Below are 15,098 nucleotides of genomic sequence, written 5' to 3' on the forward strand. Positions count from 1 at the left end.
CCCCCCCCCCCCCCCACCCCCCCACTGAAGAAGAGAACACAAGGCCGCTGAAATGCCCACGCGTGGTAGCGCTCAGTCCGCCTTCGTCTGCTGGAAGCGGCTCGGGGCGGCGGGCCCGGTATTAACCTGTGCAGATGAAGCTGGGGTTCCCGCCATGGATCAGGTCATCGTTGTCGGGCAGGATGAACGGACAGCTCTGCTGGACCTCCAGGCAGTACTGGTGGCACGGTATCTTCCTCTGACATGACTGCTGGGTGGTGGGGAAATACTGAGCGCAGAGCCAGGGCTTGTAGGCCATCTAAGGAAGGAGGAAGAGGAGAGAAAATGACATAAATAGATGCAGATTCAAGGATCCTCTCGAGGACTGGTGGACGCTCTTGGGCTCTGCTGGGTCTTAGGCCTCCCTCTGTTGATATTCAACCCATAAAGGAGCCGATTTAGTTTCGTTTTTACATTTTAGCATTATGTTCTGGCCTCCGCCTGTCTAACGCAGGTTTTCTTCCTAATTTGTTTGGCCATGGAAAATCAGTGCCGCTCAAAACCAAATGGAAGCTAATAAGTTGCCCAAACTTCGGCTTGAGCTGCGGTTTGCTGTGGAATCACGCGAGACAGGATGTCAGAGTGAACGCACAAACTTATCTGTACGGAGGCAGATGGTGACATGGAATCATCAAAGCCCCGGGATCAGAAAAGCTTAGCGAAACTCAAATCAAAGTCTGGGATGAGCCGGAATTTTAGCCATTTCTTTCTTTCAGCTGCGACATCCCTCAACAAGCAGCCTGCCAAATATTCACTGTTTGTGATGAAATTAGGTGTCGAAGTGACAATCGGTGGTAACGCAATGATTGTTTAGGTTGTGTGTAGAGATAAGAGGACGGATCTTTACAAAGCTACCGATTGTGGAAATTCACATCGGTGTTCAGAGTTGAACTGAACAAACAACAGTGTGTTAATAACCCTGAAATGTAAACCAAACTCTCATGGGGTGAAAAAAAAAGCAACAAAAACTATCAAGTAACAATAGTCTACAGCTACGCTGGTGGTGCTGAGAGTGCACAAAATGTTAATATCAGACAGACAATACAAATACTTAGTGTTTAATGTTTTATGTGAACCACATAATGCTAAGTCTCAGTCTACAGCTAGGCTAGCAGCTAACACAGATAATCTGCTAATATTTATTAGTATATTGTTAAGCACTGTATGCTAATTCTCAACAGTCTACAACTAAGCTCACAGCTAATGTTAAATAAACTTGTTAACCATCTAAAAGCCAAGGTTTAGCAGGTAAAACAAGCACTGTTTGCTAAGTCTCCCAGCCTACAGATAAGCTAACGGCTAATACTAGATACATTGGTTTACTATCAAAATGCTAATGTTTAGCAGGTATAATGTTAACCTTTGTACACTAAGTCTCTGAAGTCTACAGCTAAGCTAGCAGCTAACACTAGATAAATCTGTTTTCCATCAAAATGCTAATGTTTAACTGAAGTTTAGCAGGTATAAGGTTAACCTCTGTATGCTAGGTCCCAACAGTCTCCAGCTAGGCTAGCAGCTAATGTTAAATAAATTTATTTGCCATCAAAAAGCGAATGTTTGGCGGGTAAAACAATAAGCACTGTTTGCTAAGTCTCACAGCCTACAGATAAGCTAATGGATACTACTAAAAAATTTTGTTTACTATCAAAATGCTAATGTTTAGCAGGTATAATGTTAAGCACTGTATGCTAGGTCTCAGCAGTCTACAGCTAAGCTAGCAGCTAATACTAGATAAGTTTGTTTTCCATCAAAATGCTAATGTTTAGCAAGTACATTGTTAACTAATGTATGCTAATTCTCAACAGTTTACAGCAAAGCTAACAATTATTATTCAATACATTTGTTTATCACCAAAATGCTAATGTTAAGCAGGTATATTATTAACCACTGTATGCTAAGTCTCAACAGTCTACAATCAAGCTAATGGCTAACATTCAACAGAAGTGTTTAGCATCAAAAGGCTAATGTTTAGCTTATATTTAGCAGATATATTGTTAGCTACTATGTGCTAAGTCCAAACAGTCTACAGCTCTCAGCTAATGATAGACAAATTTGTTTGTCACAAAAATGCTAAAGTTTAGCCGATGTTTAGCAGCTATCATGTTGAACATTTTGTTTTAGCAGAAAAACCCAGATTGTTAACAGGTGCGCTTGGAAAAACTTGTGCTAATTGAGAAATGTAATACAATTAAATTCAGATAGCTGAAACACCTGTCACTGCCTGTCAAGAAAACTATTTCTGTACCTGTGTGTAATTAATCCTTTATTTCTATCTTACGTTTCATTTTATTCAGGCAGCAGAAACGCTATTTCCAACAGTTATCTATTTAAACACAGCAAGTAGTTGGCAGAATGAGTCCCAATGAGGAGTCTTTCAGTGTTGAGTTTATTTCAAATTCTCCACCTGAAAAGTTTCAAAATGATACATAGTCTGTTCAGATTTACCAATTTATTATCTGGCAACAAGCTAGACAGCGCAGGTTTGAAAACTTGATTTTTATTGGTCTGGAGTGACGCCAATAAAAAATCCCAGTCCTATATATAAAAAGAGGAATCCTCAAGCTTCACAATGATGCCAAACATTATACAAAGGGATTTCCCAGCACTACGCCAGCCAACAGAGAAAAATGGTCATTTTCAAAGGAGATTAAATGGATTTTTTCTGAAGACATACCTGTTAAAAAACTGATTTAAAGGTAGATGAGGAAGACTATCTGCTGTTTTAGTGACTGTTGCTAGATGGGGTTTTTATAGACTCACTCTTACGCAAATCTAAATTACGGCAAAAATGTATATTTTCATTTAGGTTGCACTTATCAGTGCTCATTCAGCAGCACGGGTCACATTTGTTAAGACTATTGGTTGGTTTTTCACACCATATATGGGCATATTGACGTGTTTGTTTCCGTAACGAGAATCATCGACAAATGACGCTTCTTAATGGGGCAGTGGAAGATTTTATTGCTTCTTTTTGTAACTTAACATATATACAAACACACACACACAGTGCCTTGCAAAAGTATTCACCCCTTGGATGTTTTCTGCTTTTCTTGCTGTCATAAATCAGTCAGGAGCTCTATAAATTGGACTTTTTTACAAAAAAAAAAGCCTTCAGTGTCAAAGTGAATGCCAATAAAATAAAAATATTTGCTGTAAAATAAGCAGTTGCATAATGATATTATATATAAAAAGATATGGTGGTGGCCATCTTGGATTTTGATATGGCAACCCATTTTTCAAAAGTGACCTTTCCTTACGTCTAAACACACCCACACACCGAAATGGATGTCAGCACGTCGCCCATTTTTCCCAGTTTTCCTGCTCACAAGACGAACCGGACGGACAGTTTTTTCCAAATCCCGTCTTCGGGTTGCAACAGAGGACAACTAAAGTACGAGCGACGAATTCAAATCTTTACCTCACTTTTAGAAAAGCTTTCTGGAAAAGGCGGTTGGTGGGTTAAAACCCACCTGTTCCCGCTGAGTTGTGGTTTAAGAAAACACTTGGGCAATTTTTTTTGCTCCTGTTTGTTTCGAAATAAAAAAAAAGTCAAAGCAGAAGCTGTTAATTACCTCCTGTTATTTAACCACAGAGGAGCGCCGATGGTTTAAAGGTGGGACAGTTCGCCGTAATTACAGGTTAGTTTTTTTTTGTTTTTGTTGGGGGTGTAGGGGGAACATTCTGAGTAAATTACACCCAGGTAAAATTTTCGCCTCCTCCACCGAGCTCCCATGTGGGGGCTCTGATGCGTTTCCTGTTTATGCGGGCAAACAAAGATAACAAACGCTGCACAGACAATTATAATAATTAGTGTAATCTGATCAGGGTGATGGTGATGGGAATGATAATGAGACGGCAGTTTGCCGTGCAGAATCAAACCCAGCCACCCTGACGTGGTGGAGCGGGTCGCTTCGGGGACGAATGTTTTCGGACGTTCAGGAGGGGAAACCATGAGCTTGTTCGTACGGTTGATGGCCTTTTGGATGAATCACGCCACATTAATTCCCATGATCCTCTGCTTTTGGCAGCCGAATGCGCGGAGGAGAGGCCGAAGGCAGAGAAACCGGAGTTCCGGGGTGTTCTGGGCGAGCTGGACGCGTTAAACGAGGGAAAATTTGAGTGAGGGGTGGCTTCAGGGTGCCCCAGACGACCCCCCATCCCCTTTCGTTTAATTCGAGATGATTCAGCATGAATCCTCGCTCTGCCCGAGGGGATGCCGCGGCGATCAAAAGAGAGCCAAAACATTACGACCGCAGCGAGACAGGAAACCTGGGTCCTCCTGAAGATGCATGCCGGCAGTTGCCAAGGTAACAGCTTTTTTTTTTTCTCCCTCCTCCCGCTTTTCATTAAAGCTCAATGGGTGCTGCCCCGCTTGCTGCTGGCTCTCCGTCGGCGAGATCGGTGGGGAATAAAAAAAAAGGCAGCCGTGCGCGCGTGCGCTCGGCGTGAAAAGGGAAGCGTGCGGGAGCAAATTGAGTTAGTCAGGAAGCAGGCCTGGAGTCTGATTCGATCAGCCTAATGTGTGAGCGGCGTGAATGGGAAGCTGGCGCTCGTTGAGCCGCCGCCGCCGTCTCCGACAATCAGCTGAAGCCCCGGGTTTCAGAGCACCCCAGCGCGCACAAGCTCTCATCAACGATGGGGCGAGGACGTTTTTGGACACGCGCTTCGAGAGTGAACGGCAGACCCTGAACCGAGATTGCTTCAAGGAAAGCAAAAGCCGCAGATCCGGACCTTTTTTAAGGACTGCTGGGTGAAATCTGTCCCATCCTCAAACGAAGACGGGCGTCAGGAGCGGCGGGTAACAGCCCCAACATCTGAATGTGACCTCAGGAAGGAGGAAAACTACTGAAGCAGCAGGTGATCAGGAGCTGGAGGAGCTTCTTCTGGCTTTACTGTGGAACTGCTGAGTCAGCATGTTTACGCTTTCTTTCTTACGTTTGTTTATTTTGCAGCAGCTCTTCTGCTACTTTTTGCTCAGCTCGTGCAGGAATGTTACAGCCACGACTTCTGGGTTTTGTCATTTTAAGTTTTGAATTATTCACCTTATTTGACAAAACCGTGAAGAAAAAGCAAAACAGCTGTAAAAATAAGAGATGGAACAGCTGCAAGTGCTTCCAAACCATGAAACAAAGTCTTAAAGGTCAAAGGTCATGTACTACAGAATAAAGAAGATCTGCATTAAGATCTTCAAACCTTCAGCGTACTAGCTTTATTTTTAGCTTTTAGCTCCTGTTCCGTTAATGCCAGCTTGTAGCAACTGTTTAGCTGATTTTAACATTTAGCTTCTGTTTTGCTAACTTTAGCATTTAGCTACTGCTCTGCTGCTCTATCTTACAGCTACTTTTTTTAGCTTTTTGCTACTGTTTTGCTGATTTTACCATTTGTTTTACCAACTATAGCTTTTTTTTAGTTTAGCTTTTAGCGTCTGTTTGCATTTCAGCTTGCAGGAACTCTTTAGCTTTTACCTTGCATTTAGCTCTTGTTCTGCTACACCTACTTTTTTTTAAACTAATTTTACCTTTTAGCTACTTTTTGGCTGTTTTTTGCTACTACTCTGCTGATTTTAATTTAGTTTTTTATTAATTTGAGCTTTTTACTTCTGTTTTAATTTGAACATTTAGCTACTGTTTCGCTAACTTTGTCATTTAGCTACTGTTCTGCTAGTTTTACCTTCTAGCTATATTTTTTTTACTAATTTTAGGTTTTACCAACTACTTTGCTGATTTTTTTTTTTTTGCTACTGTTCTGCTGATTTTAGCGTTAGTTTCCCTAAATTTAGCATTTGTTTTTTGTTAATTTTATCTTTTAGCTTCTGTTTCAATTTCAGCTTGTAACCACTCTTTAGCTGATTTTAGATTTAAACTACTGTTTTGCTAACTTTAGCATTTAACAACTGTTATGCTAGTTTTACCTTTAAGCTACTTTTAAAAACTCATTTTAGTGTTTTTTTTGTACCGTTCTGATTTTGACATTTGTTTTGCTGTTGTTGTTGATTTTAGCTTTCAGCTTCTGTTTTGCTATTTTTAGCTTTTGTCTGATCATTTTAACAACAGAGTCCATCAATAAATGTCAGCAGTCATTCACAGAAAACACACCTTGTTCTAGTTTATTTCTTATTAAAATGAAAAACAACTCCATTAGAACCACCTCTGTATATAATCACCTGTATATTCAAACTTGAGCTGCAATTGTCTGTCTGTTAGCAAAATATCTCAAGAACCACTGGACGGATTTTAGAGAAACTCTCAGACTCTAATCACTGGATGTACGTCTGCAACTGATTAACTTTGAGATTGAGACAATTTAAAAAGGCTGCCACAGCTAAGCAAACTTGGCAAACACAGAAATGACTATAACTCAGCCAATTCTGCTGATATTGAGCTAAAAGTCGACGTAGCAGCAGGTGAGAGTCGGTCACAACACATACTAGGAGGACGTCAACACGCCGCTGTGACACATCTGAGCCACCGAGGCAGGTAGTCACAGGGCTGTGGCAGGTCGGTTCAGCACCTGGACTCGTTTACTACGAAGCCCTGCTGTTGTAACAGGGTGTCTTGCTGAAATCTGCACGGCCTTCCCCAAAAAACACATCGCATGGACGGGAGCAGATGTTGCTCTAAAACCCGCAGATGCTTTTCTGCATTGATGGAGCCTTTCCAGATGTGTAAGCTGCCCACGCTAGAGGCACCAATGCACCCCCATACCATCAGAGAGGCAGGTTTTGAACTGTGCGGTTACACCCAGTCCTCTTACGGGCACGTTGTTAATTTGTAGAGCCTACTTTTTACGGCCTTTTGTTGCCACCGTCCCAACCTTTTTTAGACATTGCGCTGTCATCGAAGTCAGTGGCTCCTTTTAGAACCATTCTGCTCTAAAGTAAAGTTCCACAAACCTGACGTCCCATTTTTGTCAGATTAAACGTCCTTTAAGCCACCCCCACCCTCCCACGTTTACCTCGAGAAGCAGTTACTTGTCTCGTGAACCACGTTGGGATTTATTTAGAACTGCGTCTGTAAATAGAACGGAACCGCAACTTGGGTGTGCGAAACATAACAGAAGAAATGTGAAGCCGCTCGGGAAGGAGAAGGTAATTTTAGACCACGAGCATCAAAGGCAACGCGGCAGTCTGCATCCCGTGCTCGGCTTTTCCAAGACGTCTCCTTTGCACCAGAAGGGCGAGGTCACCGGTTTTATGAGAATACTTCAAGGATATGCATCCGTTTTCTGATGCGGATAATGTCTGTTAGCAAAATATCTCATGAACCACTGGGCGGATTTTAATGAAACTCCTAGAAGGTGGTCGTTGGGTGAATGTCTACACCTGATTCAATTTTGGAGTCAATGCAATCCAAGATGGCCGCCCCAGCCAACTGAACTTTGAAAACACAAAAATTACTATAACTTAGTCACTTTTACAGATTTTGAGCTAAAATTTGTTGTGCTTGTAGCTGAGAGTCATCCCCAACACATAATCTGAGCACTACCCGCTGCACAAGATCGTTGCTTAAAACTTTGGCATCAACTGTTGGTGTCAATACGGATTTTGTCTGTTAGCAAAATATCTCATCAACCACTGGCAGGATTTTCATGAAATTTCTAGAAACGAATTGTGGGATGGACATCTACAACTGACTACAGTTTGGAGTCAACCCAAGTCAAGATGGCCACCGCAGCTAATCGACCCTTGCAAACCCAAACATTGCTATTACTCAACAGATTTTACAAATATTGAGCTAAAATCTGGTGCTGTAGTAGCTGAGCATCATCCTAAACACATAATCTGAGCACTACCCGCTGCACAAGACCGTTGCTTAGAACTTTGGCATTAACTCTTGGTCTGTTAGCAAAATATCTCATGAACCAACAGATGGATTTTAACGAAACTCCTAGAAGGTGGTCATTAGGTGAATGTCTACATCTGATTAAATTTTGAAGTCAATCCTATTCACGATGGCCACCCCAGCCAACCAAACTTCAAAATCACAAAAATTATTACAACTTGGTCAATTTTACAGATATTGAACTAAAACTTGTGCTTGTGCCTGAGAGTCATCCCCAACACATATTCAGGGGGCTACTTATTGCGGAAAAATGTTCATAAAACTTTGGCATTACCTGCTGGAGGAGTCAACCAAATCTGTCTGTTAGCAAAATATCTAATGAACCACTGCACGAATGTTAAGGAAACTTCCAGGACGTAATCACTGGACACACATCTACAACTGATTAACTTTTGGAGTCAATCCAAATTAAGATGGCTGTCACAGCTAATCAAGCTTGGCCAACACCAAAATGGCTACAAGTCAGTCAAATTTGCAGATATCGAGCTAAAATTTGACGTGGTAGTAGCTGAGAGTCATCCCCAACATCCTGTGTGTGAGAATTAGCATACCATTCCTGTATTTCTTTTTTTAAGGTTTGACAAAATGAGTACATTTCTCAACACAAGCTGAAATTAGTTGAATTAGATGGCCGGCATCTTTGATTTCTCTTATATTTGAGGTAATTTCACTGAAAGCTAAATTTTATTTTGTACATTTAAAAAATGTAAAGATTTTAATTAATCTTTGACAGTAAAGCGACTAAAATGCAGCAAGAACCAAGGACACGTTTAAATTACACCTGTCAGCGGCTGATCTAAATATAGACAAGACTCGCCAAGTTTAAAATAATATAAAAAAAGGTGATGGCGTAAAGTGGGTGTGTGTGTTTAACAGGACGGTGGGAAAACAAAGCCACGGGAGGAGAACGTTCCCGTTTCGCTGCCTCGCTCATCTAGAGCCAAGCCAAGCGTACGCGTTGGCTTCGGCTCCCCTGGTTTGTACAAACGTTAACAGGCGGCGTGCTGCGAAGCGCAAACACTCCCGTCTCCCTCCCAGCAGGACGGCCTCGTCGCACGCCGCTGCCACGAAGCAGCGGCAGTGGCGGAGGCTATAAAAAGCGCGTGAGTCAGCTGCGGCGTGAGATCCCGGTCAGGAGCTGGATGACACAGATCGTTGCCGCACGCACGCAAATCACCGCTCTGTTCCGAAACAGGCGGCGCCACTCGCACCGCCGGGGCTATTTTCAGCTGCGTTGTTTTGTTTGATGATAGCAACTTGTTTTGTTTTTTTCCCGCCCCTGTCAGTGTCATAATGTACTGAGTGTGCAAAAAACACCGGAGTGGGGATGCCACCGCGACAAACCTCCCATTAGGGCAATGTTGAAGTTGAGAGGAGTCCCCTGACCCGTCTTGTCGGACTGTGAGGCCCAGAACCGAAACGGCAGACGACATAAAAGAGACCCAATTAACCCCGACAGCATGTTGGGGACAGCACTTTGATGCCGCAACAGCACAGCTTTCTGTCTGCCTTCGGTCACTGACGCAACCATCGGCTAATCCGACAGAGCGGGCAGAGCGTTCGGGCGCCTGTCCTTCCGCGTTGATGTCCGAGCTCGTCGCGCCGCCGTCCCAGGTGATGTAACCTACTGTACTCAGGCGGGCTGGGAAAAGGAGCGCCCTCGCTGATTCAGGTGGCGTGCAATTTCAATGAAATCCAGCTTTGTGCGTTTACGGGAAAACCCTTCTGCCGGTGAGTAATAGTCTGAAAAACAGGGTCAACTAGAAGCACTCAGAGAGTTCAAACCTCTGCCAAGGCCAAACTATAAACACAATACTGTGATCCGGATCAGAGTCTGGATCAGCACCAGAATTTAACCCATTTTTCTTTGTAACAACCCCAACATTTCCTGATCTTTGCTAACAGACACAACCAGAAACAGAACCTCCTTGGTGGAGGAAACAAAAGGGTCGCATGTTGGAGCAGAGAGAAGTTTTTACCAAAGAGGTTACCTGTGACCTTTGACCCCATGAGCCTTGAAATCATCAGGCCTCATCTTTAACCCATGAGGTGTCCAGCTGTGCAGTTTGACATTCCTAGATTACACTGTTGCACAGTTAGAGCACCAAGTCAAGTGCGATGTTGACCTTTGACCCACTTTAACTTAAAATCAGTAGTGATCACCCTACACACCGTTTGCTATTCGTAAATTTGTCACGAGGAGGCCGCCGCCGTTTCCTCCCAACCAGCACGGCCACTGAGGGCACCCTATGTCTCCACGAGACCTCCTCTTTCCACGAGTACTTCGCAAGTGCACTGTGCTTAGACGTTCTGCTGGAACAGATGGAAAAACAGCTGTCTCCATGTCCCATCTGTCTCCACATGTCCCATCTGTCCATGCTTACTCCATGTCCCATGTGTCCCTACATGTCCATCGGTCCATGCTTGCTACATGTCCCATCTGTCACTACATGTCCATCTGTGTTTACTTGTCCCATCTGTCATATTTGCTATATGTCCCATGTGTCTCTTCATGTCTATCGGTCCCTACATGTCCCATCTGTCTTTAAACGTCCCATCTGTCCATGCTTGCTACATGTCCTATCTGTCACTATGTGTCCATCTGTGTTTACACGTCCCATCTGTCATATTTGCTATATGTCCCATGTGTCTCTTCATGTCTAACGGTCCCTACATATCCCATCTGTGTTTACACGTCCCATCTGTCATATTTGCTATATGTCCCATGTGTCTCTTCATGTCTAACGGTCCCTACATGTCCCATCTGTCTTTACACGTCCCATCTGTCATATTTGCTATATGTCCCATGTGTCTCTTCATGTCTAACGGTCCCTACATATCCCATCTGTGTTTACACGTCCCATCTGTCATATTTGCTACATGTCCCATGTGTCTCTTCGTGTCCATCGGTCCCTACATGTCCCATGCGTCCCTTCATGTCCATCTGTCCCTACATGTCCAGGGGACAGTTTTAGGGTGTAGTTCCTCTCATTTCCTGGTTCACCAATAAAATCTGGTTGTTTCAGTCAAGATTATGCTAAAATATATTTTGCCCAACTATTTTTACAATCCCTATTAAAAGGGAAAATTCTGTTTATTCCCTTTTATTCCCATAAAGTTCCGGTGGTGTCTATGAACAGTTTCCAACTATAAGACTACTAATGTTGCATTTTATGTGGACCCTGTCAAATATGTCACACACACAAAATAGTCTTTTCTCGTTTTTAAATCCCTGCTTTCCAAGAACTGCCTTTTTTTTAAAAAGCAAAAGGTGCAGAGAGGCATAAATGAGTTCTCAGAAGCTAAGTGTGAGGGAAGTATTTTATTGTGAAAGAGGGCCTTGATTAACCTTCCATCAATTGTATCGACGGGCTCTAGGAAACCTTGAATCTTTTAACTGGAAACATCCTGCAGATCACACAGCGTTACAGGGACTCAGAGCTGCCACACTGAATGACCCAAAGATCTGCTTTTTGTTTTTTTTCAATCTGACTAGACCTTGGCGGCTTGTGATGAGTGGATTCAATCATCCCAGCTTTTCTCTTAGAGGAAACACGGTCGTGAACGTGCGCGGGAGGATTTATAGTCGGCAGCGAAACGGGAAGTTGGAAACAATTCGTCTGATTGAGAACTCCGCCCTGCTCTGGAAAAACGCGACGGAAGACTGGTTCCCCAGAGGGTGGGTTTCCCGTGGAGTCGATTAGACCGTCACCTGTCCCTGCCCAGAGGGGAACCTCCTTGAAGACTGTGTGACATCATTGTAAAGCTCGGGGGGGTTCCCCTTGAGAGAAGTGGGGCTCTAGTTCCCGACAGCATCACTCCACACCAAACAAAAAAATAAAAAACAGGGTCAGGGTCCAGACTTAAACCTGCCTTTAAAGCACAGGAAAAAGTCAAACCTCAGACCTCGTCCTCAGCTTCTTCGGCCTTCTCTCGAGTCGATCGTCCCTCTGCTCGCACCGAACATCGGCTCCACACACATCAGGCTCCGGAGGATGCAGTCAAACGAATATGTGAGCCACAAACAGAAAACGAGTAGAAGGAGAGGCTACCTAAAGCTCTCGACGCCAAGGCAAAGCAAGAATATCAAATTTGGATGACGCCCGAGACCCGTTTGTGTCAAACCAACAGCGGGGGAAGGTGTCCCGGTGGTCCGCGGCGACAGAGGAGAGCGACGAAACGTGGGTCGTCATTCGCGGTTTTCCCAAACGTGTTTAACATTTTATTTGTCAAATTGACTGAAACAAACTCTTTGTATACTAAGAGCTACATTAGCAAAGGAGGTTCGCTTTTCTGTCCTTACATCTGGAAGGTTTATTATCCGTTTAAAAATTAGTGAGGAAAATATCGCATTTGTTTCTTCGTTTCTGTTGGACCGGACCTGGACTGATCCGGTGACTCCAAAGCCGAAACGCGAGCCGAGCCGGGGTCTGCCCCTACATCCCCAACTTACCAAAATACCAGACTAATCTGCTCCTTGATCGTGGGGGACAAAGATAGAGTGTGATTGAAGACATCCACACAACAAAGACATACACTGGATAAAAAAAAAAACAAGCACGAGGGATCACCAGAGAGCGAGAGAGATCTCTTTGGGGAATCATGAAGGTCTGGACCCAAATTGAAGACTATCCATCATCTAGTTGCTGGTATATTTCCATCACTTTTGGCTCCTGAGATATTTATATCACTCAGTGACACGGCAGTGCACATAAGACCCTAAATGCAAATAAAAAAAAAAAAACGCTGGTCCAACACGGGGTTTGTTTATAAATATTCTAAATTCCATGGGTGTAAATCAGATACTTGAATAGAGTGGAGGTGAAACGGCCGAGAGGCCTCTTACTGCACCCACACGACCTCTTTGTACCGCTGCATCCCGCCATCTCCTGTCGGCCACATCCGAAACGCGAAGAGCAGCGAAACGATCCACCTGTGACTGAGGGACTTCTGACGGGGACCCGAGCGCGAGGAGACGAGACGTCAACTGAAGAAAACAAGGTGGGATTTATGGCTCCGACAAGCTGAACGCCGCTGAAGAGGAGGGAGGAGGAGGAGGGGATGCTCGACGCACCAGAGTGGCTCTCCGCTCAGGTGGCCACTTTACAGATCCGACGAGGAGGGGGATCTGAAGGGGAGGAAGATCAGAACGACTGCCGGTGGCTGTAATATCTCTGACATTTATTCTGTACGCTCTGAACGGGGCCTCTCTCAGACAAACCCCTGCCTCTTGTCTTTGGGCTCTAACATCATCATTGGGAAAGCCTTGATAGCTCCATACGTAGCTTCCCTGTCACCGGTCCCGTTCCTCGGCCGGATTCAGATATTCCGACCTGACCTTTAAAACCTCGTCTGAGACTTGACTGCTCAATAAAGAAAAACAGGAGCTGAGTAACCACTGGGACAGTTAGCATCGTTGTGCTCTTTCTTTCTGTTAGATATGGACCCAAGAAGTGAAAAAGGAATGGAGGACTGAGTGACGACGTGCCCAAAACATGGCTTTTAGCTGCCAGTAGAGGGCGCCGATTGGTTCAAACTGTCGTGGCTTCAGACTGGTGAAGATTGCCAGTCAGTTAGGTTGTGTTGATCCTGGCGACTTCAATGAAAGGCGGCTAGACCCCTGATTCCTAAAGATGAGGAAAAATTAAAGTACCGCAAACTTTACATAATACGTCAAAAATCAATTGAGATCATCCCTGACACACGAGGCGTCCACCTCTGCAGTTTGACTTCCTAAGTTTCATTATTGCAGATTTGGAGCGGGGACAAGGTTTTTCATAAAGGGTGCACCCTGTGACATTGACCTTTGACCTCGGGAGCTTGAAATCAATAGGGATCATCCCTGACACATGATGCGTTCACCTGCGCCGTTTGACATTCCTACATTGCGCAGTTGCAGAGTTACAGAATGGACAAGGGTCACCTGTGACCTTGAAATCAATAGGGATCATCCTTGAAATCAATAGAGATCAGCCTGGATCCATGAGGTGTCCAGCTGTGCAGCTGGACTTTTCTGCGTTGAAGGGTTATCAATTTAGAGCTTGGACAAGAAGTTGTCCACAGACGAACAGAGGGCACCATACCATAATACGTCTCGTCTGGTGACGGGTGTAAAAAAGTCAAGTCATATTTAACTGACCTACATAGTCATATTTAACTGACCTACAACCTCAAAGACAAAGATAGAAAAGACAGATTACCTCAATGAGCTTCCTTGCAAAGTAAAAAAAAGACAAGAGCCAAAATAAAACTAGTTCCAAATAGTACAGTTTTAAAAGTTGCGATTCTGAAATCACCGGATAAATGATGGAAAATGACAATTAGTTCAACAGAAATAAAATTAGTTGGACCTCGCTGATTAAAAGAACCTCGGAAAACTACTATTTTACCACCAGTTGAGCTAACTATAAGCTTAATAAGTTAGTAGAAGTGAATTACCCTAAATGTTGACAAGTAAAACAATGTGGCGGAGGGGGGAAATAAACTATATGACTTTGTGCTCAACACACCAAACCAATAATGGAGCCGGTTTTTACTTTTTATGTATTTATTTTGAAAAGACATACTTTTGTTTCACTTTACTCTGATCCTGTCACCATTAAACTATGATTGAGTGCCGAGTTGGTTAACAGAGAAGATCGTAAACTGAGTCAAAGAAAAAACTTTAAAAGCGACGAATCTTAAACCGCACGAAATACATTTCATTGTGTTTTCACGTCGTTTCCCCCATAATATTTTGGGTTTTTTATTAGTCTAAATTAGTGCTGGGCGATATGGAAAAAATCTTATATCACGATATGGATAATTTTATATCACAATAACGATATATATCACGATATACCCCAGTTACGTACGTTGTCAGTTATTCTCTGAAAAATACAAAAAAATAATCTAATTTCTTACCATTTTCAAGCTTTATTTTGAAGTGACATTTAACTGAACTTTTACAAATGAGATCTGCTGCATTTTAGTGCAGCAATATATATGTACCTGTTACGACGTAACAGTATCAAATGACAACAGAATCGATTATCTTCGGCCGGCTATAGTTTCCTTTTCACAACTTTCCCCGGCTCTTTTACAACTTGTTTGACCTTGCACTTTTTGGATTGTTAAATATTCTTTTTCGTGGTTCTTCTTTAAGTGATAGAAGAGGTTTGTTGTGTTGGCGTCAGATGAGAAAACAGTCTAATAGCACAGTTAGCATTAGCATTAGCA

General features: G+C 43.4%; 2 protein-coding genes across 2 annotated transcripts in view; both read right to left on the reverse strand.

The window, feature by feature from the left end:
• The window catches only part of LOC108244131 (NLR family CARD domain-containing protein 3), a 1,204,881-nt gene that overhangs the window by 883,934 nt on the left and 305,849 nt on the right, over positions 1–15,098 (reverse strand). The window lies entirely within an intron of this gene.
• The window catches only part of LOC108248494 (transmembrane protein FAM155A-like), a 34,920-nt gene that overhangs the window by 4,789 nt on the left and 15,033 nt on the right, over positions 1–15,098 (reverse strand). The window contains exon 2 of the mRNA XM_017437297.3: positions 127–298. Within this exon, the coding sequence (XP_017292786.1) occupies positions 127–298 (172 nt within the window). The remainder of the gene's footprint in view (positions 1–126; positions 299–15,098) is intronic.

The sequence above is a fragment of the Kryptolebias marmoratus genome, linkage group LG23 (genome assembly GCF_001649575.2).
Source record: "Kryptolebias marmoratus isolate JLee-2015 linkage group LG23, ASM164957v2, whole genome shotgun sequence".
Taxonomy (NCBI): domain Eukaryota; kingdom Metazoa; phylum Chordata; class Actinopteri; order Cyprinodontiformes; family Rivulidae; genus Kryptolebias; species Kryptolebias marmoratus.